This window comes from Ranitomeya variabilis, chromosome 1 (assembly GCF_051348905.1).
Source record: "Ranitomeya variabilis isolate aRanVar5 chromosome 1, aRanVar5.hap1, whole genome shotgun sequence".
Classification (NCBI taxonomy): domain Eukaryota; kingdom Metazoa; phylum Chordata; class Amphibia; order Anura; family Dendrobatidae; genus Ranitomeya; species Ranitomeya variabilis.
Window position 1 is genome coordinate 298287771 of NC_135232.1, and position 25594 is coordinate 298313364.

Sequence of the window (25594 nt, forward strand, 5' to 3'; positions counted from 1 at the left end):
TCAATTGTGTTGGATTTGAATGAATATGGTTGGTCCCTCAGAAGACCTGTCACCACGCTGCATAATGCAAACTGCATACATAATTTAATAGATATTTTAGACCTAATGGGGCCAGAATGACCATAAAGTAATTTTTAATGATTTTTCCGACCAATATTAAAGTTATAATTTTGTGAGTCCAACTGCTGCTGCTTGGCTCATAAAATGCACATCCTGATATCTGACATGGATTTTTAGAGGATTCATATGAGGTCTAGGGCTATGTTCACACGATGTGTTTTTGCTGCGTTTTTTGGCTGCGTTTTTAATGCAAATTTTAAGCTGCGTTTTACAGTACCAGCAAATGCTAGGAGATTTCAGAAATCTCATGCACACAGTTTTTTTCCCTGACTAATTTTGAAAACTACAGCATGTCTCTACTTTCAGCGTTTCTGCAGCGTTTTGTCACCCATAGAAATCAATGAGTAAGTGCAAAAACACAGCAAAAAAATGCAGGTATCAGGTTTCGCTGAGGAAGTTGCATCAAGATTTTCTGAGGGCACCAAACTTTATCAGCATGCACAAGAAACAACAAAAACATAGAAAAAAACGCCGCAGATAAGCAGCAAAACCTTTTTGTAAGCAGCTTCGTTACTGCCAAGAGAGCAGGTTTTGCCTACAGAAAAAAATACAGCAAAACGCAATGTGTGAACATAGACTGAAAAGTGTACATTTTGTAGTTTGGCTTATGAAAACTGCTTAACTCTTCTGCCTTAGAATGCACCTTTACCGCAACGTAATTTACGTTTACATTATTTTAGGTGATAAAATAAAGGATATAGTGATCTGTAATAGTCAGATATTGGCCACATGTACCTGTTATGGGATGTCATAAATGCAATAGTAAGTACCGTAGATGGGGCAGAGGACTGGGCAGTGTTGGGACAGGGGTGGTGAAGGATCAGGTGGGTCCATGTGGCTTTTTTTTTTCTTCATAAACCAAAATTATCATTTAAAAAAAAGGTGTATTCCACATAAAACTTTGTTAATTGATCTGGAGCATTATGTTAATCCGCCAAATATACTGACTGGGAAAATATAACCAACAGGATAACTGTGATGCAGTAATCTTTATTGAAGATTACAGACTGACAAAATTAAGAGACGTCAACTCATCAGGTTTTAAAATCATTTTACTCGTCTCTTCTTGCCGTGCTTGTCAGCAGAAGAGGGTGACAGCTGGTGATGGTGCTTTGCTCTCCTTCAGCTACTGGCTGGTATTGGGGCAGGTGTGGCCGAAGCTGCTGCTACTGGGGCTGGAGCAAAGCAACCACGCTTGTGCCACTGCATGTCACGGATACGGCGAACAGACTGCATCTGGGGTTGGTTGGCCTCCCAGTCATTCCAGTGTCTGTATTCATTCTTCTCAAGTACATATTGACGACCTCGGTAGCCGGGGTATTCATACCCTACCCAACTGTAACAAAGAAGAAACCCAATTAAGTCTTATTGTGCCTAGACATCAATTATAGTTCTGTTTGTGTATGACAAAAATAAAAGACATGGCAAAATCTTTTGGCTTTTCTTCTCATTAAGCCACGTTCATATGTTCAGTATTTGGTCAGGTTTTTTACCTCAGAATTTGTAAACCAAAACCAGGAGTAGGTGAAAAATACAGAAGCGGTGATGTGTTTCTATTATATTTTTCCTCTGATTGTCCCACTCCTTATTTTGGCTGAAAAATACTGAGGTAAAAAACTCAACAAATACTCACCGTGTGAAGGCGGCCTTATAATGAACATACCTGGACTGCTTGTTGTTTTAATTAAAGGGTCGGTCCACTCAGTATAACCCCAGTCTAAATATCCTATTAGTGCACTTCATTGTTGGGGTGTCCAAACATTCTATTTTCAAGAACTTGCAGCTGCCAGGAAATAGAGGTCACTCTTGAGGACTAATATATTACACGGGTGCAGAAAAACTTCTCTAGGCACCATACAATAAAACGATTTGGCTGTATGGGAAATATAGATGTGCAGACAATTTATATCCAGGTGGTAACAACTGATTAAGCTTTGCGTTCCTAGATATCACAGTCATCTCACCATTAGAGGAGCTGCATCAGGAAAAGAGATGGAGAAGCTAGTCCAAAACGTGGCATTTTAAACCCTTGGAAACTACAGTCAATAACAAATTTACAGACACCTTTCAACTGTGTGCTAGTGAAGGCTTATAAGGATAGAATAAAGAGAAACGACTTTGCAACGATAACGATAGCGATCCGTGACGTTGCAGCGTCCTGGATAGCGATATCGTTGAGTTTGACACGCAGCAGCGATCTGGATCCTGCTGTGATATCGCTGGTCATTGCTGAAAGTCCAGAACTTTATTTGGTCGTCAGATCGGCGTGTATCGTCATGTTTGACATCAAAAGCAACGATGCCAGCAATGTTTTACAATGGTAACCAGGGTAAATATCAGGTTACTAAGCGCAGGGCCGCGCTTAGTAACCCGATATTTATGCAGCGCCCCAGAGTCCTGGTCGTTGCAGTACTAATGCTCCGCCGCTAAGGGGGGCTATGGTACGTCTGATGGCACTGAAGGAGTTCACCTGACCAGGTATCACAGACACCAATACACTTCACAGTCTGGCCTCCAGGGGGAGCTAAGGGTGCTATGTATTAGGCCACTCCTTACAATCTGGTAAAACTGGGGGTTAGATAGGAAGTTAGTGAGAAGCTGACTGGGTTGGAACCAGGCAACATCCTGTGGCAGAGGGTGTTGCAGGGGAAGATTCAGGGGGGTCCCTGTCAGGGGTGGGATCCTGACAGAGGCCTAGCGAACAGAAAGAACGTTACGGGACCGTGCCTACACTTCATCGCGGCGGTACCCCAAGAAAGGACAAGAAGCGAGGTTTATTGTGCTGAGTGAGAAACGAGATCAACGCAACAAGGAGAAACACCAGTAGGAGTCGTGCTGTAAGACGAGGCAACATCCTACTGAGGCGCGTAGCCGGTGGCCGGAACGCCGAGGAAGTATTGAGCTCCAGGCCTTACTTCAAACCTACGGCAGGACAGTCAGTTCTAGGCGGGCTGTCTGACCCAAAATCACCTAAGCAGACACAGGGGGCAACATCTGAAGAGGGGCGACTCTAGGGTCCCGGAAGACCTCCGAGCCTACCCGTCATACGGGTGTGTCCTAGCCATATCATCTGGGGGACGAAACAGAACATCATCATCGAGTTGTGAGGGAACTTCAGAAACAGACACAACAGTTGTGAGGACTATCCCATAAGCACAGCAGGGAAGGACTACAACACACAAGCGCTAGAAGGTAGGCACAGATTTCCACCTGCAAAGGGAACTCTGGAGGTGCCATCGGACCGGCTGGACTCACGCAGCCCGGTTAACCGTACTTCGGACTGAGGATCCGGAAGCCTTCAGTAAAGAGGTAAAGAGACTGCAACCTGGTGTCCTTGTTATTTACTGCGACCGGCACCACACCACAACAGCATCACTCTCCACCTTCATTGGACGCCCCTCAGCAGGGTCACGGACCGGGCCTAGCCACCGTGACAACCCCAGGACTGAGACACAGAGGCCCGGTACCGGGTACCCCTCGGCCCTGCGGCAGTGGGGGTGCTCCATTTACCCTGGTTACCATTGTAAATGTAAAAAAAAAAACAGTACATACTCACCTTCTGATGTCCGTCAGGTCCCTGGCCGTCTGCTTCCCACACTGACTGTGAGCGCCGGCCGGCCGTAAAGCACAGCACCGCTGTGCTCTGCTTTTACTTTACGGCCGGCCGGAGCTCACAGTCAGTGCGGGAAGCAGACGGCCAGGGACCTGACGGACATCAGAAGGTGAGTATGTACTGTTTTTTTTTTACATTTACAATGGTAACCAGGGTAAACATCGGGTTACTAAGCGCGGCCCTGGTTACCCGGGGACTTCAGCATCGTTGGTCGCTGGAGAGCTGTCTGAGTGACAGCTCTCCAGCGACCACACAGCGACGCTGCAGCGATCGGCATCGTTGTCGATATCGCTGCAGCGTCGCTTAATGTGACGGCACCTTAAGTCTAGGAGAGCCAGAACGAGACCAAAACGAAGCGCTCATAGACTTACATTGAAGGCTGGTGACCGATATGTAAGGAAGAAGACCAGACTGCAGGTGCCTGCATCATGCTGGGTACGGAACTGCTGAGGCTGCATCCCGTGTTGTCCGGGAGAAAGAATAGGGGACAGTACAAGCCCTATGACCTGGGGAGAGGTGGCGTGACTAAGCCAGGCAGTGAGAAAGTGCGCAACGAAACAGTGAGTTTCCCGCCGCCGGCATGAGCAGAAGCAGGCGTGCAGCTCGCTCCGCAAAGTGACAGGCTGCACAGCAGAGATAAGGACTGCAGAGCACAGATCCAGGATGGCTGCATGAGAGACATACTGCATGACAGACTTTCTGGTATTGGGGACGCGCAGAGCAGCACGTGCCGGGCAGTTTGGCATGAATCAGCAGCAGCGTGCAGCCGGTTTGCAACGTGCTCCGTCCTCTGAGCACCATCGCCGCGACGGGCTGCGATGTTTGGTCCCCGCCGCCTCCAGCGGGACCGCTGCAGAGAGAAGTGCCATGCGCTCAGTAGCTGCTAGAGACAGAAGTGCCGTGCGCTCAGTGACTGTGAGTACCGCGCACGTGCAGAGGAGAGAAGGCCGATTACCGGACAGACTTTTACGGCCTAACTTGCCAATTGCTTCCCACCCATTTACGCTTGACTCTGAGAGTGCCGCAGCCTTGTTTGTTTCAGCCGCAAGTGCTTATGGACTAGGGGCTCAGCGAAAGGTACTGGAGACCGACCGCTGCCGCCAGAAGACAGATCATCGATTAAAGGACCCCATCTGAGGACATCGCCTGGCCTTTGCCGGTTCTACAACACCCCTTCGGGATCATCTGCTGCAGAGGACCATACAGGACACAATAAGTGAACAACAGAACTACTGTCACTTTGTTTATTAACCCTGCATATCCTTCGCAATTGGACTGCTATTCCCCTGTGTAACCCTTCATCTCCCTGCGAGGAGTTAACTCCCTGTTAAATTAAAACTATTAAATTTGTTAACCCTTGCTCTGCCTTCTGTCTGTCACTGCATCCCGCAACCTGCTTTCAGATACATATGACTTCCGGTCAGTCAGGGGCAGCGGTCACAAGATGTCGTAGCGCCTAGAAGAGCAGAAGGCAACAGCTGGTAAGTATATTTGTAGGAGCAGGGAACTTGCAAGAGTGATAACAGTCCAGTGGTAAACTAAAAAAAAAACGCAGGAGTGGTGCTCTAAATGACCGCCGTTAATCTACATATTTATGAAGCTGTCATTTAATAGCGTGTTTAAACAGGGTGACCGCATTTCAATGCGTACAAAATGATGTCATAGATCCTTCTGTGTCCAGAAACTATCATTGTTCTTGTCAGCACATGCCCTATTTCTAGAGGATGATCTGCTGCCGAGAACAATGATTTTTAAGCCAGCATAAAAATCATTTCTCTCAACAAATGAGCATTTTGCTAATTTGTCAGATAATTGTAAGCCTATTTACACTGGCTGACTATCGAAAAATAATCCTAGGAATGCTCGTTCACGATAATTGGCCATTTTAAATGCACCTTAAATTTCGTCTCTGAAGAAGATATTTTTGCAGAAATTATGAACACCTGATGGTAAGTGAAGACATTTTAGGGAAACATTATATGGTTACTAGGATGTAAAATTAGGTTAAGCACACAATAATAGAAAAAAATATAACACCACATGTGAAAAAATGGGCTCTTACGTTCCATTGAGGACCTTTATACTGGCCACCCGGTCATGGAAGCCATGGGCCCACAGACTGGGTACATCATCATCCACAATCTCCATCTTCCTTCCATTATAGCCAGCATTTTCAAATAGGTGAATCTTGTGCTCAGCACTGTCCTACATTAGAAAATTATCAAGGTAAATGCAGGTGGTTACAGAGAAAGCCTTTTTAGCATATAATTTTAGGCCATATACTAAAAGAAACTAAGGAGGGCAAAACAAGTAGTATGTGCATTATTATATTAGCTGAGCAATGGTACTCTCTATTTAAGAAGTCGGAGCAAGTACAACACTAAATGATATAAAGGGGTGTAACTATACCAGAATGTGCTACTGAATTGGTGATAAATGTTATATTGGTAGGGGTCCGACAACTAGTACCCCTACTAGTTACTAATCTCGCTTCCATTGGTGAGATGGATCCCAGGCGATTTTGTCACCGATCTTGATGAGGGGGCGTGTTGTGAGTCAGTCGCTCCTGAATCATGCAGAGATCTATGCCTCAGGAGCGTATGACGAGTGGCGTGCACCTCCAGAAATCTTAGTCCAGTCAAAAGGCCAACTCCAAAAGTCACAAATTTTTGCAGCTTTTCAATTATTTATGCCAGAATTGTGGCGAACTTGCTTTGAAAAATCAGGGCCCTTATCTGTTAAAAGGGTAGCCCAGGCATAAGTATTTGATGAGCTATCTACAGTATAGTAGATTGTCATGGAGCCAATACCAGGTGAACCCACTGATTAGCTGTTTTTTGCTCTGGTGGTCATCAAATGTAAACACTTTGAACAGAGGTGCTAAGCATACAGTAGCTCCATTCAAAGTGGAGCAGCCATTGCCCACCATTGCCCGCTACTACTGCTGTTCTTTTGAATAGAAGCTATTGTGCAATAACCAGCAATGGCCAGAAGTGGCTGCTATACTTTAAAAGGCACATCTGACCATCGCCAGAGAAAAAAACAGCTCATTGGAGCGGGCATCAGATGTCAGACTCACGATTATCTGCTACTGATGAACTTTGCTATTGATACTGTAGATAGGTCATCAAAATACCTATGCCCGGACAACCCCTTTAACTATCCCGTACTTTTGGGAATTGTAATAAATTCTAAATAGTCAAAATTATGTGATCATAATAATAAAACAAATTTGACTAAGCACTGCCAATTTTCCGAGATGCTATACTTGATATTAAGTATAGCCCCATGCTCTTTTCTGCCATCCATAGTGTCCAGCAGGAAAAAAACTCCTTCTTTGATTTTTTTTTTAAAACGGTAGTTTGTACTGCACATGCACTTAAAAGGCTGACATGAGCAATACAAACTAAAAAAGGAGTACAAAGAAAAACTAGGAGGTGCAGCAGCAGGTAGCACCGCAAGAAGAACGCATTTAGTAGCCAGCGCTGCCCTTACCCGCTCCACACACCTTGTTCATGATCTGTGACAAAAACATACGTCACAGGTCTTCAAAGGGTTAATTCCATATAAAGGCAAAAAATACTAGGTGATACAGATACAAAAATTAGGAAAAAGGTAATAAACAAATATGTTTCATAGGTTTTAAACTTTTTCAAAATATTTTAATGTGCATTACCTAATAATTTTATATGGTTTTAAATTAAATTGGTTGTACACATGATGTTTATTCGTAGGCATATTAACGATTTGCACATGACCAGTACTACTTTAGGATGCGTTTATAGTTATATGTCATAAAACATGGTCACAATTCCTAACACACAAAGTAATGGGGACAGCGATGATAATGTCTGTAATGCGCTGCGGAATATGATGGCGCTATATAAGAAAAGCATAAAAAATAACTCACAATATTCAAGGGACGGATGGACATCAAATAGTCGCTCTTGTGGCTGTTAGACCAGGTGTCCCATCTTGGATAGTTGCCCTTTTCTAAGACAAACTGTTCCCCACCAAACGTTTGACGTTCAAAACTGAGCCATCTATATGTGAAGAATGAATGATGAGACTATGCAAACTTTACTATAAATGTGTCTATATAATCTGCCACATATGTTTCAACATAATCCTACGTCACATGAAAATATAATATACATTTTGGGATTTTTGTCAACTACTAAAATCCATAAAATACATTTTTTTACACCAATCTTTGATTCTGTTCACTCTAAGGAGGGCGTAGAGGACTATACTTTCTTGTATCAAGTCCAAATTAAGAAAGGGACAGCACCACAGCAATTGTGAAAAAAAGCTCACGTATTTATTCCACCTTCTGCAACGTTTCGGTCCACAGACCTTTATCAAGCTTGATAAAGGTCTGTGGACCAAAACGTTGCAGAAGGTGGAATAAATACGTGAGCTTTTTTTCACAATTGCTGGGGTGCTGTCCCTTTCTTCATTTGGACTTGGACTTAGACACCGGGATGGATCCCCTGGTAAGGACGTGCGCCCTGCTGTCCATAGAGATGTTGTTTTTTTTAGGGTGCGGCTTTACTACCATTTTTTTGTTAGTATACTTTCTTGTATGTCATAAAGCTACTCTTTTTAGGGTACATACACTGGGGACATGAAGGCCTGTAGGTATGTCAGAGATATGCTCCTGATATACAGTAATGTGCAAAAGTTTTAGGCAAATGTGGAAAAAATGCTAAAAATAAGAATGCATTCAAAAATAGAAATGCTTATAGCTTATTTTTATCAATTAAAAAAATGCAAGGTGAATGAACAAAAGAAAAATCAAATCAATATTTGGTGTAACCTTAACCTTCAAAAGAGCATCAAATCTAGATACACTTGCACGTACACTTTGTTTTTGATGGAACTTGGCAGGGAAGTTGTTCCAAACACCTTGGAGACCTATCCACAGATGTTCTATGGATGTACATGCAGCGCCCCAGAGTCCTGGTCGTTGCAGTACTGTGGCTCCGCCACTATGGGGAGCTACGGTGCGTCCGATGGCACTGAAGGAGTTCATCTGATCAGGTATCACAGACACCAATACATTTCACAGCTGGGCCTCCGGGGGGAGCTAAGGGTGCTGTTCATTAGGCCACTCCCCACCATAGTGGGTAAACTGGGGGTCAGGCAGGAAGTTAGATCTGAAAGCTGACTGGATTGGACGAAGCAACACCTGGTGGCAGAGGGTGTTGTGGAGGAAGAGACAGTAGGGTCTCTGTCAGGGGTGGGATCCTGACAGAGGCTTGGCATTGAAAAGAACGTAACGGGTCCGCACCAGCTCCGGGAAGCGGCGGGGCCCAAGAAAGGACTAGAAGCGAGATAGATTGTGCTGAGTGAGAAACGAGATCAAGCAATAGGAGAATACCAGTAGGGGTCTGCTGTAAGACCGGAGCAACACCCTACTGAGGCGCACTACCGGTGGCCGGAACGCCGAGGGAGTATCATAACATTCAGCTTCAAGCAATACTCTAAACAGCGGCAGGACAGTCAGCCTAAGGCGGGCTGTCTCACACAAATCACCTATGAAGTCTTGGGGGGCACCTTGTGGAGAGGGGTGACTCTAGGGTCCCGGAAGAGCTCCGAGCCTACCCGTCAAACGGGTGCCGTCTCAACCAGAACAACAGGGAGGGACGGAGGATTAGAAGAACATCATTTAATCGAGTTGTGAGGGAACTTAAGAAACAGACACAACGGTTGTGGGGACTTTCCGTAAGCACAGCAGGGGAGGACCGCAACACATAGCGCTAGAAGGAAGGCACCGATTTCCACCTGTGAGGAGAGCTCTGGAGGTGCCATCGGACCGGCCGGACTTGCGCAGCCTGGTGAACCGTATTCTGGACTGAGGACCCAGAGATCTTCAGTAAAGAGGTAAAGAGACTGCAACCTGGTGTCCTCGTTATTTACTGCACCGCACCACCACCACTGTCATTTACACGTATTAAAGACTGTGCGCCCCACGGCAGGGCCACGGACCGGGGCCTAGCCGCCGTGACAACCCCAGAGCAGAGACTCAGAGGCCCGGTACCGGGTCACCCCTCGGCCCTGCGGCGGTGGGGGCGCTACATACACTTGCACAAATCCTTCTGTCTTTTCATGTAATCCCAGATAGACTTCATGATGTGATCATTGCTCTGTGGGGACCATATAATCACTTTCAGGATTCCCTTTTCTTCCCTACACAGAAGGTACTACTTAATGACACCGGCCGTATGTTTGGGGACTTTCTCCAGCTGCAAAATAAATTTGGAACCACTCAGAGGCTTCACTGATGTTACGGCATAATGGATAAGTATCTGCCTTCCTTTATTTTTCAACATTAAAGACACCAATAGTCCTGACTACATCCCGAACCTCATTTGAAAAATGCATTCCCACATTTACACAGAACATCCACCACACTTCACTGTTTCCTTCAGACTCTCATTATTGTTCCGCTCTCTAGTCCTTCAGTGACAATACTGCTTTCTCTTACAGCCAAACATAACAAATTTTTAACATCGCCTGCCAGTTTTCTGCACCCCAGTTCCTACATTTGGCATTATATCCATGTAGAGGGTATGTTTTTCTACAGCAACGCTTCCATGAAGACCATTTCTAGCCAATTTCTCCAAACAATGTGTGGCTGGGTCCCACTGGTTGCTGCCAGTTCTGAGCTGATGGCACCTCTGGACATCATCCGATTTTGAAGGGAAGTAAGCATGATGGCTCTGATTCATCAAAGTGTTAATATCAGAAATCTGTCAAAAAAACTATTTGAAAAGTTGCTAAATCTTTGCAACTTTTCTAGTTTTCAAGCAGAGCTGTCAAAATGGGTGGGACGATGCCCCCTTGCTTAATTCATGACAATTTGTGGCATACCTTTCACGATAAATCTTACTCCAGGACCCCAATGACTGGAGTAAGATTTGTGGCGAGACATACTAAGATACCGCAAATTCATTAAGTGGCATGTACAACAACACCAGCATGAATATCGATCTTGATGAATCAGAGCCGATGTGTCTTTTATCTGCTGCATTGTTTCCTTGATAGGACACTGAGTCAATATTCTTCAACATTGCCAAGTTATTGGTGTCCTCAATGCTGAGAAATACAGGCAAACACTTATCCAATATGCAATACCATTTGCAGGCATATGACTGGATCCAAATGTATTATGCACATCCCCAAGCATGCAACCAATGTCATTATACATAAAGAAGAACAAGGAGTCCTGGAAGTGATGATGATATGGCCCCCACAGAACCCTACTTTCAACATCATTGATTCAGTCTGGAACTACATGAAGAGACAGAAGGATTAGTACAAGTGACATCCACAGAACATCTGAGGTTAGTTCTCCAAGATGTTTAGAACAATTTCCCTGTTGCGTTTCTTGAGAACTGTGCAAGTGTATCTAGAAGAATTAATGCTGTGGTCACACCAAATACTAATGTTATTTTATTTAGATTTCCCTTTTGTTCATTCACTTCATTTTGGTAATTCATAAAATTAAAGTATTACAACTTTTATGTTTTAAACTATTCTTGCTTTGCAACATTTTTTCTTCCCATGCCTAATAGTTTCGCAGAGTACTTTATTTCTACAATGTATTGAAAAAAAATGAGATTGGAAAATATCCATACTGAAAACCGTGAGCAAATCCAGAGCATAAGTGTGAAAAAAAGAATTTGTCATGCCCATGTAATGCCGGAACACTTAAAGGTCCTTTATTTTTTTCATTTTTTTTTACTTAAATGCTTGTATTTAGAGCTAAATATACTGGGTTTCATTACAAGTTTTCAACATTTGCCATCTCTAATCTCTATGTTACACTGTCTATTGCTGGCTGCAGGAAAAGTTAACTGAATATTTATCAGGAGGCTTGTTCTGGTAGTATTTTTCTGGCTCTTTTCAGCTGATTTATGACAACAGACTACATCAAAGTTAAATGTGTTGAATGTGCAGTTAAACAAAGAGGCTATAAAAGCCAAACCATGAAACATTTTTAATTAATCCCAATTTTTAGACCAACAAAGTGGCTATAAAAGCCAAACCATGAAACATTTTTAATTATTCCCAATTTTTAGACCCAAATACACGCATTTAAATAAAAATGTATGACCCCAAAGGTGGACAACACCTTTAAGCAAAAAGCTAAAATCAGTTTTGCTAGATCTTTCTAAATGACCCTTATAGCAAATTTTTACTTGGCACCACTGACAGGTAAAATAAGCACATTGTTTTAAACAGGTTGGCTGTTTTTTGGCACACCAATGTAAAACAACAATAAATGTGCATATAAAGTATATAAATTTACGTATTCTGCATTGGCCATTTCTGACATGCCAATAAAATTAACAGCTGGGTAAGTTCACACCATGTTTGCGCATTGTGTTTGAGGTATACGTTGTTAATACAAAATAAATATACTGGAAAAATAGCAATGAAAACAAGTTACAAGAATGTGCTCCTATTGACTTCCTGTTCTGTTAAAACAATATTTCGATGTATGGCGTGTGTTGGCTTCGGACAATGGTAGGCAATAGTGAGGAGCGAACCTGCTCGGATAAGGTCTTTGGCGTATGTGAATAATATTTTCCAGTCCCCACGACTGCATGTCTCGCGGCTGATCAACGGCTAAAAAGCATGCAGGGATTGCCTGTTTGTTAGGTAATCCCTGTATGTGTTGCGGCTATTGAACAGCCACGAGACTGCTGTTGTGGGGACTTGAACACATTTTTCGAGCACGACAAGACACTCGGTTATCACCTGAGCATGCTTGGATAACACCTTATCTGAGCACGTTTGTTCATCACTAGTAGACAACTACTAGTGTAGGTCTGATCACCCCAGTTTAGCAGCACCAGAAGCATACACAGGCTTTGAAAAGTAGACAATGACAAGATCTCTTTACATCTATTTGTATAGCTCCCAACCATCCTGGATCAAGCGGGACAGTCCCGAATTGGAAGAGATGTCCTGGCATCCTAGGAGGTCAGGGTTGTGTCCCGACTTCCACTCTATGTCTGCAATATCTGCCAGCAGTGCAGACTAAGTACTGATAAGAGGATGCTGGTGTACAGACATTCAATTAATGAATTAATTCTTCCCTTTTAAAGGAAATCTGTCACCCTTTTGAGGTTTTGAAGTTAATAATATGGCCATGCAGGTTGCATAAGATGAAATTAGTCATACCTGTATGCCTTCTGGAATTAAAAATTATCTTTTATTCCTTTGCTCTTCCTGGCTATGGGGGTGCTCTGCCCGGAAGCTAAGACTGACTCTGGTCTTCATTATATAAGATTCCTCCTCCCCTTTCTCTTCAGTGTCCTTTTCATATCATGTACATGCCTGGAAATCCAGGGCCTGCGCATTCTGTCTGCAGTTGCTCTTCTGCACTATGGGAAATTCACTTACAGTGCACTGGAGATCACTGGGAACGGAAGTTACAGTGACTCATCGACACCTGCGCACATCAACAATGAAGATAGTGCTCAAACAAAGGGCGTAACACAGAAGAGGAGCGACGGCTGGCAGAATGTGCAGGAGCGGGATTTCCGACTGCGCACATGAGATGAAACGGACGTCTGAAGAGAAACGGAGGAGGAAACGTGCATAATGAGAACGGTTGGAAGTCTTCTCTTCCAGGCAGCCTACACTCCATAGCCTTTAAGAGCGAAGGTATAAAACTTGATTTTTAATTTAGAAGGCCACATCCATGAGGCATACAGGTATGGCTAATTTCACCTGTATATCCATATTATTAACTCCAAAAGCTAAAAAGGGTGACCGATTCCCTTTAAAGATGTGGACTGTCCCTGGATTCAATCTCACAACCTCTACCATGGCAGGAAACAGTGATAGCTGGGAGCCACAGGCTGCACTTCCAGTTATCAGAGAATTTACTTCACTTGAATATGTAAATGGTATTCTTCTTTTTTACAGGCACATTGTACTGATACATACAGATATATATCTATATAGCAGTTCATCAGTATATAGCTGTATATTGGAGTAAAATAAAAGTGAGAGATCTTTTTTTTCTATAAAATTACTAATTAATAATAATGAAAAACAACTATAATTACATTTATTGCACGCTTAAAAAAATATATATCACACATCAGTGAATAATAAGTACATATTTGGCATATCTGTCATTGCAACAACCCTTACAATACAGTCAATTAATTATTTATGTTGATCAGTAAATCCCATTAAAAAATGGTATGATTGTTTTTTTTACACCATTAAACCCATAAAAATTTGACAAAAATGTAACACTTAGGCCGGACTCACATTAGCGTTCAGGGGCTTTGCGGAGAGCTGCGTACTTCCTCAGTTAAGCTCCGCCTACTTCCGCATACTTCTGCATGCGTCCTGCGTACCTATCTTTAATATTGGGTACGCAGGACAAGCGGATGCATGCGGATGCGTTTTTAAAGATAGGTATGCAGGACGCATGCAGAAGTATGTGGAAGTAGGCGGAGCTTAACGGAGGAAGTACGCAGCCCTCCGCAAAGCCCCCAAATGCTAATGTGAACTTAGCCTTAAATACATGTTAGCAAAATTGAACTTCAAGACAACTACAGCCAAGCATGCAAAATGGTAAAACCTCATGTAGTGAGTGACGCTTTCATAAAAATGTAAAAGCTATGGCTGCTACAACTATGAATAAATGAACAAAAAATAAATCCATTGGTCCTAAACATCCCAAATACAGTGGGACAGTCCCAGATTTGGCTCTCTGCTCCACTATCCTTGGCGGTCTACTGAAAGTCCCTGACTGCCCCCGTGCCTCTTCTGACATTTCCTCCTATCATTAGAGTAACGCTGAATTTAGGTGTGCAATATGATGGGAATCTTCACAGAAAGTTGGTGGCGCTCATTATAGTTAGAGAGGAAGTGTGGACTCCGCTGGTATGCATCTAATGCTAATACTGCTCCCAGCTGCAAGTAATGGAACAGGACAATGTAAGGGTTTAGCTTAGCAGTAATGTGAACACAGCCATAAAGGCAAAGAGGAAAGATATTTAGCACATCCATCCAGTGAGAATTGAGAAAAATTGCTTTATTTAGTCCATTAAAACAAAGAAAAATAGGGGAGAGATTAAAAAACTGATGCGTTTCTGGTGCACTCAGCACCATTATTCACAGTATGTATATCCATGAGATCCTGTTTTAACAGAAATACGAACCAAGTACCTTCAATCATGGGTGTAACATATAGCAACCAATCAAGAAAAAGCACCACTGAACACTTGTCACAGAATGTGGAAATATAATATTGGCATAAAAAATTACGAAGGAAAAAAAACCTTTGCATTAGTACATATAATAAAGACAATTTCTGACGTTCGTTGTTAGGTGTCGAGTTCCCACCGCTGAACAGGGGGAATCTCAAACCATGTCTGCTGCGGTCTCCCATTCTCCTCCAGCCACAGTGGAGCCTGCTCAGCAGAGCCTTTGGTCCCAGCATCCGGCTCAAGCTGATACTGGACGACTGGTTACTACTGCCCTTCCAGGCTCTGTCATTGTAGCCAGCAATGTTCAGCAGCGAGCAGGTCTTTCTGGGACTAAAAGGTACCTTCACACTGAACGATATCGCTAGCGATCCGTGACGTTGCAGCGTCCTGGCTAGCAATATCATTGAGTTTGACAGGCAGCAGCGATCAGGATCCTGCTGTGCCATCGTTGGTCGGAGCAGAAAGGCCAGAACTTTATTTCGTCGCTGGATCTCCCGTAGACATCGCTGAATCGGCGTGTGTGACGCCGATTCAGCTATGTCTTCACTGGTAACCAGGGTAAACATCGGGTTACTAAGCGCAGGGCCGCGCTTAGTAACCCGATGTTTACCCTGGTTACCAGCGTAAACGTAAAAAAAAACAAATACTACATACTTACATTCCGGTGTCTGTCCCCCGGCACTGTGCTTCTCTGCACTGTGTCAGCGCCGGCCGGCCGGAAAGCAGAGCACAGCGGTGACATCACCGCTGTGCTTTCCGGCTGGCGCTGACACAGTGCAGAAAAGCACAGCGCCGGGGGACAGACACCGGAATGTAAGTATGTAGTGTTTTGGTTTTTTTACGTTTACGCTGGTAACCAGGGTAAACATCGGGTTACTAAGCGCGGCCCTGCGCTTAGTAACCCGATGTTTACCCTGGTTACCAGGGGACTTCGCATAGTTGGTCGCTGGAGAGCTGTCTGTGTGACAGCTCTCCAGCGACCACACAGCGACGCTGCAGCGATCGGGATCGTTGTCTAGATCGCTGCAGCGTCGCTAAATACCTTAAGTCCCGCTTTTCCCACACTGAGCATGCCCATGGGGCGACCTCCCATTGAGGTCTGGGGTCACATGCTCAGGTCCTGTAGCAGCTCCTATTGGACCACCAGGAAGGTCCTTGTCTGCTACAGCTATAAAAGGTTTGCATGGCTGCACGGCCATGCGCTAGTATCAACCTATGTTTTGAGCCATGCTACTGTGTGGTCATGTTTGCATGAGGTCAGGGTTGGCTGAAATAAGCCCCTAGAATACCGGCACCTCCGGTGAGGAGTTTTGTGTGTTTGGATTCAGGTCTTGGCTGAAATAAGCTCCTAGAATACCGGCACCTCCGGTGAGGAGTTGTTTGTGTGCTATGCTGACTGCATGACCACAGTTTTGCTCTGTTTGGTAGCTGTGTTCCTCTGTGAGGTTAACAGGGCACAGCGTTTCCCTATCCCAGCGATTCTGTAAAGTAACAGAGTTCGCTAATACCTCCATATAGCACCGCCAATTGCTAGCAGCAGGTTCCTCTCCTGCACGGTGGACCCCTGGTTGCAAACACACCTATTATTACATATATTTATACTCGCCAACCCAAACAGAATACTAGCGCCAGGGTCTGGCTAGTAAATGGCGGACGATCAGCATCTACTGTGGAACATCCAGCAGCTGGAGGGTAGGTTGGCGGCTCTTGAGCGCACAACCTCAGCCATGGATGTTACCGCAGTCGCTGTTCAGGCTGCTGGTGTAGCTGCAGCCAGTTTGTCCACTGCCACCCGTTTCAACTCTATCTCGCCTCCCGCTGCCAGAAACATTTTCTAGCGATAGCAAATCTTGTAGGAGTTTCGTGAGCCAGTGCTCTATACACCTCGAGCTCCTGGCTGCACGTTTCTGCACAGAGCGGGCAAACGTGGGGTTCATTTTGTCTCTCCTGTCGGAGAGGGTGTTGGAGTGGGCTACCCTGCTGTGGGAGCATGGCGATCATGTGGTGGAGAGTGCTCCGCTGTTCCTGAGTACTCTGAAACAGGTCTTTTTGGGACCTCGAGTCACACATGATACGGCGCTCAAACTGTTGGCATTGACTCAGGGCACGTCCTTGGTCAGCCATTTTGCCGTCCACTTCCGCACCTTAGCATCTGAGCTGGAGTGGTCGGATAAAGCCCTCATCCCTATATTTTGGATGGGGCTGGCTGACCATGTGAAGGACACTTTGGCCACCAGGGAGATTCCCGCCACACTGGAGGAGCTAATAGCTGTGTCCACTCGTATTGACCTCCATTTTAACGAGCGGAGGTTAGAGCGAGCCCAGTGTAGGCAGAGGTTTCGGCTGGCTCCCACCTTCGCCAAACCTTTGGAATCTCTGGTCCGGGCCCCTGAGTCACATGAGGCCATGGGAGTGTCACGAGTGGGATCTAAGTCCCGGACCGCTTGTGCACTCAAGGTCTGTCATGTTTGCCAGCAGTCAGGACAGATGTTCCCAGCGGTCGGGGAAACGTCAGCGTCTAGTGGTAGTAGGTGGAGGTACACTAGACATGGCGACGTTTGCCTCCAAATTGTCCTTTAAGGGGACAATTACAATTGGCTCATCCACTCATTCAGTTGAGCTCTGTGTGGATTCTGGGGCGGAGGGGAATTTTATGTCTTTCGCCTTCGCCCAATGTAATGCAATACCCCTGGTGATGCTTGCTCAACCAGTAACCGTACGAGTGGTGAATGGGTCGACACTGCCCTCACAGATAACACACCAGACCATCCCTTTTACTTTGTCCATGTCGCCATCTCAACAGGAGATTATATCTCTGCCCATCATTCCTGAAGGAATTGATGAGGTCCTGTTAGGGATACCTTGGCTACCTTGGCTCTCCTCATATTGAGTGGTCCACAGGCAGAATTTTGGGATGGGGTGAATCTTGTGAGGGTAGATGTCAGAGGGAATGTGTTCATGTTGCTACTACTGAGGTACCTGCAGATCTATCCTCTCTCCCCAAGCAATATTGGCCCTATGTGGACGTGTTCTCCAAAAGGGCTGCGGAGACCCTTCCGCCTCACTGCCCCTATGACTGTCCTATTGACCTCTTGCCTGGTGCTGAGCCTCCCTGGGGTCAAGTCTATCCCTTATCTCTCCCGGAGACGGAGGCAATGTCACAGTACATCCAGGAAAATCTGGCAAGAGGATTCGTTAGGAAGTCAGTGTCACCTGCTGGGGTGGGGTTCTTTTTCCATGCAGAAGAACGGGGAACTACGTCCATGCATAGACTACAGGGGTCTTAACGCCATCACTGTTAAGAATAAGTATCCTCTGCTCTTGATATCTATGATAGGCTTTGGGGAGCAAGGGTATTTACTAAACTAGATCTACGGGGTGCTTACAACCACCCATCCATGAGGGGGATGAATGGAAGACAGCTTTTAACACCAGGGATGGGCACTATGAATACTGAATACCTAGTGATGCCCTTTGGGCTCGGTAATGCCTCAGCAATTTTCCAAGACTCTGTTACTGATATCTTCCGGGATATGCTTTCCACCTCGGTCGTAGTCTATCTGGATGATATTCTCATCTACTCTCCAGATATTGACTCCCACCAGAGAGATGTTTGCAGAGTCTTCGACCTCTTACGGGCGAATTCCCTCTAAGCTAAGTTAGAGAAATGTATGTTTGAGCAGGAGTCCTTACCTTTCCTGGGCTATATCATCTCCACCCAGGGATTGGCTATGGATCCTGCCAAATTACAAGCTGTGATGGACTGGCAAGAACCCCATTCTCTTAAAGGGCCACTGTCACCCCCTCCAGCCGTTATAAACTAAAAGAGCCACCTTGTGCAGCAGTAATGCTGCAGTCTAACAAGGTGGCTCTTTTAGTTTTTGATTCAGTTATTCCCTCAATAAAGCGTTTTAAAATTTGTACAAAATAACCTGTCCTTAGACCTGGAGGCGGTCCGAAGCTTCCTCGGTGAATCTCCCAACGGCCGTCACTCTTCTCTTCTGGGGATGTGGTCGCCGCCCCCTGACCGCTGTTTCTTCTTAAATCCGGCGCCTGCGCTGTGCGTGCCTGCCTGGGGCAGGCGCAGTCTTCATTGTCCGTCTTAGGTCAGATGCAGGTTGCCTGACTGCGCCTGTGCGGGCAGTGTGGCCACCCTGTTGCTGAATCCCCGCCCCGCACTGTGTTATTCATTACGCACAGTGCGGGGCTGAGGTTCCTGGGCATGCGCACTGCGCTGTTCAGACGCTCCCCCGGTCCCCCGCCTTCCAGCGTTGCCGTAATATACAGGTTTCCTTGCCAGCGTTTGGAATGAAGCAGCCGCAAATAACGCTGGAAGGCGGGGGAGCGTCTGAGCTGGGGGAGCGTCTGAACAGCGCAGTGCGCATGCCCAGGAACCCCAGCCCCGCACTGTGCATAATGAATAACACAGTGCGGGGCGGGGATTCAGCAACAGGGTTGCCGCACTGCCCGCACAGGCGCAGTCAGGCACCCTGGATCTGACCTATGACGGACAATGAAGACTGCGCCTGCCCCAGGCAGGCACGCACAGCGCAGGCGCCGGATTTAAGAAGAAACAGCGCGCAGGGGGCGGCGACCACATCCCCAGAAGAGAAGAGTGACGGCCGTTGGGAGATTCACCGAGGAAGCTTCGGACCGCCTCCAGGTCTAAGGACAGGTTATTTTGTACAAATTTTAAAACGCTTTATTGAGGGAATAACTGAATCAAAAACTAAAAGAGCCACCTTGTTAGACTACAGCATTACTGCTGCACAAGGTGGCTCTTTTAGTTTATAACGGCTGGAGGGGGGTGACAGTGGCCCTTTAAAGAATGCAGCGCTTTATGGGGTTCATTAACTATTACCACCAGTTCATCCCTCATTTCTCCACTTTGGTAGCTCCCTTGGTAACCCTCACCAAGAAGGGAGCAAATCCCAAATTGGGGTCTGAGGAGGTCTCCAAAGCCTTCACTTCTATTAAGTCTCATTTTGCTAGCACTCCCATCCTACATCGCCCCGATGTAGATAAGCCGTTTATAGTGGAGGTGGATGCCTCATCCGTTGGTGCTGGAGCAGTCATCTTTCAAAAGGATGCTCAAGGTCGGATGCATCCTTGCTTCTTATTTTCCAAGACCTTCACACCAGCGGAGAGGAATTATTCCATCGGGGACAGGGAGTTGCTAGCAATGAAGTTGGCTTTCTCAGAATGGAGACATCATTTGGAGGGGGCTCACTTTCCCTTCCAAGTATTCACAGACCACAAAAATTTGGTCTACTTGCAAACAGCCCAGCGGCTAAATTCTTGCCAGGCCAGATGGTCCCTGTTCTTCTCCTGGTTTCATTTCACGCTCCACTTTCTATCTGGGGAGAAGAACATTTGTGCAGATGCTCTCTCTCGCTCCGTTGTATCATCTGAGGAGGAGGAAGAGGAGCCTCGGCTTATTGTCCCTTCTGAGAGCCTGAGAACCGTGGCTCCGGTTTCGCTAGAGTCTGTGCCCCCGGGCAAGACTTTTGTTCCTTCAAATTTGCATCTGGAGGTTCTCTTGGGCTCCCTTGTCCAGGGTGGGTGGACACTTTGGGACCAAAAGGACGTCTGAGCTGCAGGTGAGGACGTACTAGTGGCCGCATATGGCCCATGACGTCGGAGATTATGTTCGGGCATGTGTTTCTAGCGCCAAAAACAAGTCTCCTCGACAATGGCCAGCTGGGTTGCTTTACCCCCTACCGGTGGCGGACAGGCCCTGGGAGATGGCCGGGATGGATTTTGTGGTGGGCTTATGCAGCGCCCCAGAGTCCTGGTCGTTGCAGTACTGATGCTCCGCCGCTAAGGGGGGCTATGGTACGTCTGATGGCACTGAAGGAGTTCACCTGACCAGGTATCACAGACACCAATACACTTCACAGTCTGGCCTCCAGGGGGAGCTAAGGGTACTATGTATTAGGCCACTCCTCACAATCTGGTAAAACTGAGGGTTGGATAGGAAGTTAGGAAGAAGCTGACTGGGAATCGAACAAGCAACATCCTGTGGCAGAGGGTGTTGCGGGGAGAGACTCAGGGGGGTCCCTGTCAGGGGTGGGATCCTGGCAGAGACCTAGCGAACTGAGAGAACGTTACGGGACCGCACCTGCACGAGATAGCGGCGGTGCCCTAAGAAAGGACAAGAAGCGAGGTTTATTGTGCTGAGTGAGAAACGATATCAACGCAACAAGGAGAAATACCAGTAGGAGTCGTGCTGTAAGACGAGGCAACATCCTACTGAGGCGCGTAGCCGGTGGCCGGAACGCCGAGGAAGTACTAGGCTCCAAGCAATACTTCAAACCTATGGCAGGACAGTCAGCTATAGGCGGGCTGTCTCACACAAATCACCAACGAAGACATAGGGGGCAACAACAGGAGAAGGGCGACACTAGGGTCCAGGAAGAGCTCCGAGCTTACCCGTCATACGGGTGCTTCCTAGCCATATCATCTGGGGGACGAAGAAGAACATCAGAATCGAGTTGTGAGGGAACTTCAGAAACAGACACAACAGTTGTGGGGACTATCCCGTAAGCACAGCAGGGGAGGACCACAACACACAAGCGCTAGAAGGTAGGCACAAATTTCCACCTGCAAAGGGAACTCTGGAGGTGCCATCGGACCGGCCGGACTTGCGCAGCCTGGTTAACCGTATTCCGGACTGAGGATCCTGGAGCCTTCAGTAAAGAGGTAAAGAGACTGCAACCTGGTGTCCTCGTTATTTACTGTGACCAGCACTGCACTGCACTACCACCACCATCCACACCTTTCATTGGGCGCCCCTCAGCAGGGTCACGGACCGGGTCTAGCCACCGTGACAACCCCAGAACAGAGACTCAGAGGCCCGGTACCGGGTACCCCTCAGCCCTGCGGCAGTGGGGGCGCTACACTTACCCAAGTCTTGTAGCTGCACCATTATCTGGGTTATCACCGACCATTTTTCCAAAATGGTGCACTTGGTGCCTCTTCCACGGCTACCTTCTGCACGGGCTCTGGCGGCGTGGTTTATCAAACACATATTTTGCCTACACAGTATGCTGGACAAAATTGTCAGTGACCGGGGTCCCCAGTTTGCGTCTCGATTCTGGAGAGAGCTTTGTCGTCTACTCAGCATTGAGTTGAATCTCTCCTCAGCATGTCATCCCGAGACGAATGGGTTGGTAGAGAGGGCCAACCAGACCCTGGTCACATATCTGTGACATTTTTTCTCTGCCAGGCAGGATGACTGGGCGTGCTTGCTACCGTGGGCGAAGTTTGCGCTTAACAACGCTGTAGCCGACTCCACCGGTCAAACTCCTGTCCTCCTTAATTATGGCCAGCATCCGCGGGTTCCTGTGCCTATGCCTGTGTCCTCTGCTGACTCCAGGGTGGCAGACTGGGCAGTGGAGGCACGGGACATTTGGGACCACACTCAGGATGCCATCCGGGCCTCCAAGGAGAGAATGAGGTCCTCCACCAATGCACATCAGCGCCCCCCTCCGATCTTTGCTCCTGGCGACTTAGTGTGGCTCTCCGCCCATAACATCAGGCTGCAAGTTCAGTCCACTAAGTTTGCACCTCGCAACTTGGGTCCCTTCAAGGTCCTCGTACAGGTTAACCCTGTGGTCTATTGTCTGGCTCTTCCTCCACGCCTAGGTATCACCAACACCTTTCATGTGTCCCTTTTAAAGCCCGTACACATGTCCTGGTTTTCCGAGTCATCTGTCGGGACATCGGGTTCATCTACGGACGATTACGAGGTGAACACTATTTTGGGGTGCAAGGTGGTACGCGGCAAAAACTTTTATTTGGTGGACTGGAGGGTTTATGGCCCAGAGGACAGGTCCTGAGAGCTTGCTGAGCACATTTGAGCTCCGCAGCTCATTGCTACCTTCGAGCGTAGCGAAGTCCAAGGAGGGGGGGGCAATGTTAGGTGTCGAGTTCCCGCCACTGCACAGGGGGAATCTCGAACCATGTCTGCTGCAGTCTCCCATTTTCCTCCAGCCGCAGTGGAGCCTGCTCAGCAGAGACTTCGGTCCCAGCACATGTCTCAGGCTGATACTGGACAACTAGTTACTACTGGCCTTCCATGCTCTGTCATTGTGTCATTGTAGCCAGCAATGTTCAGCAGCGAGCAGGTCTTTCTGGGACTAAGTCCCGCTTTTTCCATACTGAGCATGCCCACGGGATGACCTCCCATTGGAGGTCTGGGGTCACATGCTCAGGTCTTGTAGCAGCTCCTATTGGACCACCAGGAAGGTCCTTGTCTGCTACAGCTATAAAAGGTTTGCATGGCCGCATGGCCATGCACTAGTATCAACCTATGTTTTGAGCCTTGCTACTGTGTGGTCATGTTTGCATGAGGCCAGGGTTGGCTGAAATAAGCCCCTAGATTACCGGCATCTCCAGTGAGGAGTTTTGTGTGTTTGGATTCAGGTCTTAGCTGAAATAAGCACCTAGAATACCGGCACCTCCAGTGAGGAGTTGTTTGTGTGCTATGCTGACTGCATGACCACAGTTTTGCTCTGTTTGGTAGCTGTGTTCCTCTGTGAGGTTAACAGGGCACAGCGTTTCCCTATCCCAGCGATTCTGTAAAGTAACAGAGTTCACTAATACCACCATATAGCGCCGCCAATTGCTAGCAGCAGGTTCCTCTCCTGCACGGTGGACCCCAGGTTGCAAACGCACCTATTATTACGGTACATATATTTATACTCGGTGCATTCCGCCAACCCTAACATTTGTACCTTTTGGAAATTTTTCATCAAATTTCCAAAAGGTATGAACTTCAGAAATGATCTTTATCTATCTATATAATTGTCTAAGGGGTACTTCCGTCTGTCTGTCACGGAAATCCCGTGTCGCTGATTGGTCATTGATCAGCGACAGGCACAGTCTGGCCGTGAATTCGCCCCTCCCTACTTCCTTCCAGTCAGTGCCCGCTCCATACTCCCCTCCAGTCAGCGCTCACACAGGGTTAATGGCAGCGTTAACGGACCGCGTTATGCCGCGGTGTAATGCCCTCCGTTAACACTGCTTATTAACCCTGTGTGACCAACTTTTTACTATAAAAAGATCTAATGTTAAAAATAATTAAATAAATAAAAAATCGTGCAATTCTCACCTTCCGTCGTCCACCGATGCGCGCGATGCTGCCGCCAGCTTCCGTTCCCAGTGATGCATTGCAAAATTACCCAGGTGACTTAGCGGTCTTGCGAGACCGCTAAGTCATCTGGGTAATTTCGCAATGCATCACTGGGAACGGAAGCTGGCGGCAGCATCGCGCGCATCGGGACAGCTTCGGTAGACGCCGGAGGATGAGTATATAACTATTTTTATTTTAATTCCTTTTTTAACAGGGATATGGTGCCCACACTGCTATATAGTACGTGGGCTGTGTTATATAGTACGTGGGCTGTGTTATATACTACGTGGGCTGTGTTATATACTACGTGGGCTGTGTTATTTACTACGTGGGCAGTGTTATATACTACGTGGGCTGTGTTATATACTACGTGGGCAGTGTTATACACTGCGTGGGCTGTGTTATATACTACGTGGCCAGAGTTATATACTGCGTGGGCTGTGTTATATACTGTGTGGGCTGTGTAATATACTGCGTGGGCTGTGTTATATATTGCGTGGGCTGTGCTATATATTATGTGGGCTGTGTTATATACTACGTGGCTGTGTTATATACTACGTGGCTGCTGCATACTACGTGGCTCCTATATACTACCTAGCTGTGCTATATACTACGTGGCTGTCTGTGTTATGTGGGCTGTGCTATATGCTATGTGGCTGCTATATACATACATATTCTAGAATACCCGATGCGTTAGAATCGAGCCACCATCTAGTTATATATACTAAGTTACTAACGCAAAGCTTTTTTTGTTTGCTTTTTTCTGCTGCTTCCAGTGAGAGAGGGGTGAAAAGTCGAATTCATTGCTACCATTATACTGAATTAAATGATTCCTTGGTTGATGAAATCCACCTTGTGGTTGTTTCTTAATCTTTATTTTCAGTTTTGTGTTAATGAGATTCTCGTGCCCTAAGGGCAGGGTCTGTGTATGTGTGCTCTGATTAGATATTCATAATGCAGACTGCTGACGGGTCACTGATCACTCACTGACCTGCCCCATAGTTTACATAATGAATGTCAGTACATACTAAATAAAAAAAAAAACGCACCTGCTCTGCAGCATAATCGCATGTGTATGTTTACTATGCACTTAATCCCTTTTGCTTATTGGACTGAGCGAGGGAAAACAAAAGTTGAAATGACGCCTGTCGCGCCTGCGCAGTAGCAGCTATCGGTGTGTATAGCTGCTATTGTGCAGGCGCTCGCGGCACCATCTTGCTAGAGAAGAAAAAAAGATTTCCTCCTCCCAGATGGGGCCGTCCGAGCCTGCGCAATAACAGCTCTCGGAGATCTGTGGGGCAGGGTGGGAGACGCATGGGGTAACATATGGTGGCAGGATGAGAGACACATGGGGCAACATAGGATGCGAGACACATGAGGCAACATATGATGGCAAAATGATAGACGTATGGGGCAACATATGATGGCAGAATGAAAGACATGGGGCAACATATGATGACAGGATGGGAGACACATGGG

General features: G+C 46.6%; 1 protein-coding gene across 2 annotated transcripts in view; it reads right to left on the bottom strand.

Moving 5' to 3' along the window:
- Positions 1–1089: 1089 nt before the first annotated feature.
- CRYBB3 (crystallin beta B3) overlaps positions 1090–25594 on the bottom strand; it is a 99046-nt gene continuing 74541 nt past the window's right edge. For both annotated transcript variants that reach the window (XM_077280869.1, XM_077280870.1), the window contains exons 4-6: positions 7644–7776; positions 5796–5938; positions 1090–1456 (exon numbers count right to left, since the gene is read on the bottom strand). In XM_077280869.1, coding sequence (XP_077136984.1) covers positions 1243–1456; positions 5796–5938; positions 7644–7776 — 490 coding nt within the window. In that variant the 3' untranslated portion in view covers positions 1090–1242. The remainder of the gene's footprint in view (positions 1457–5795; positions 5939–7643; positions 7777–25594) is intronic.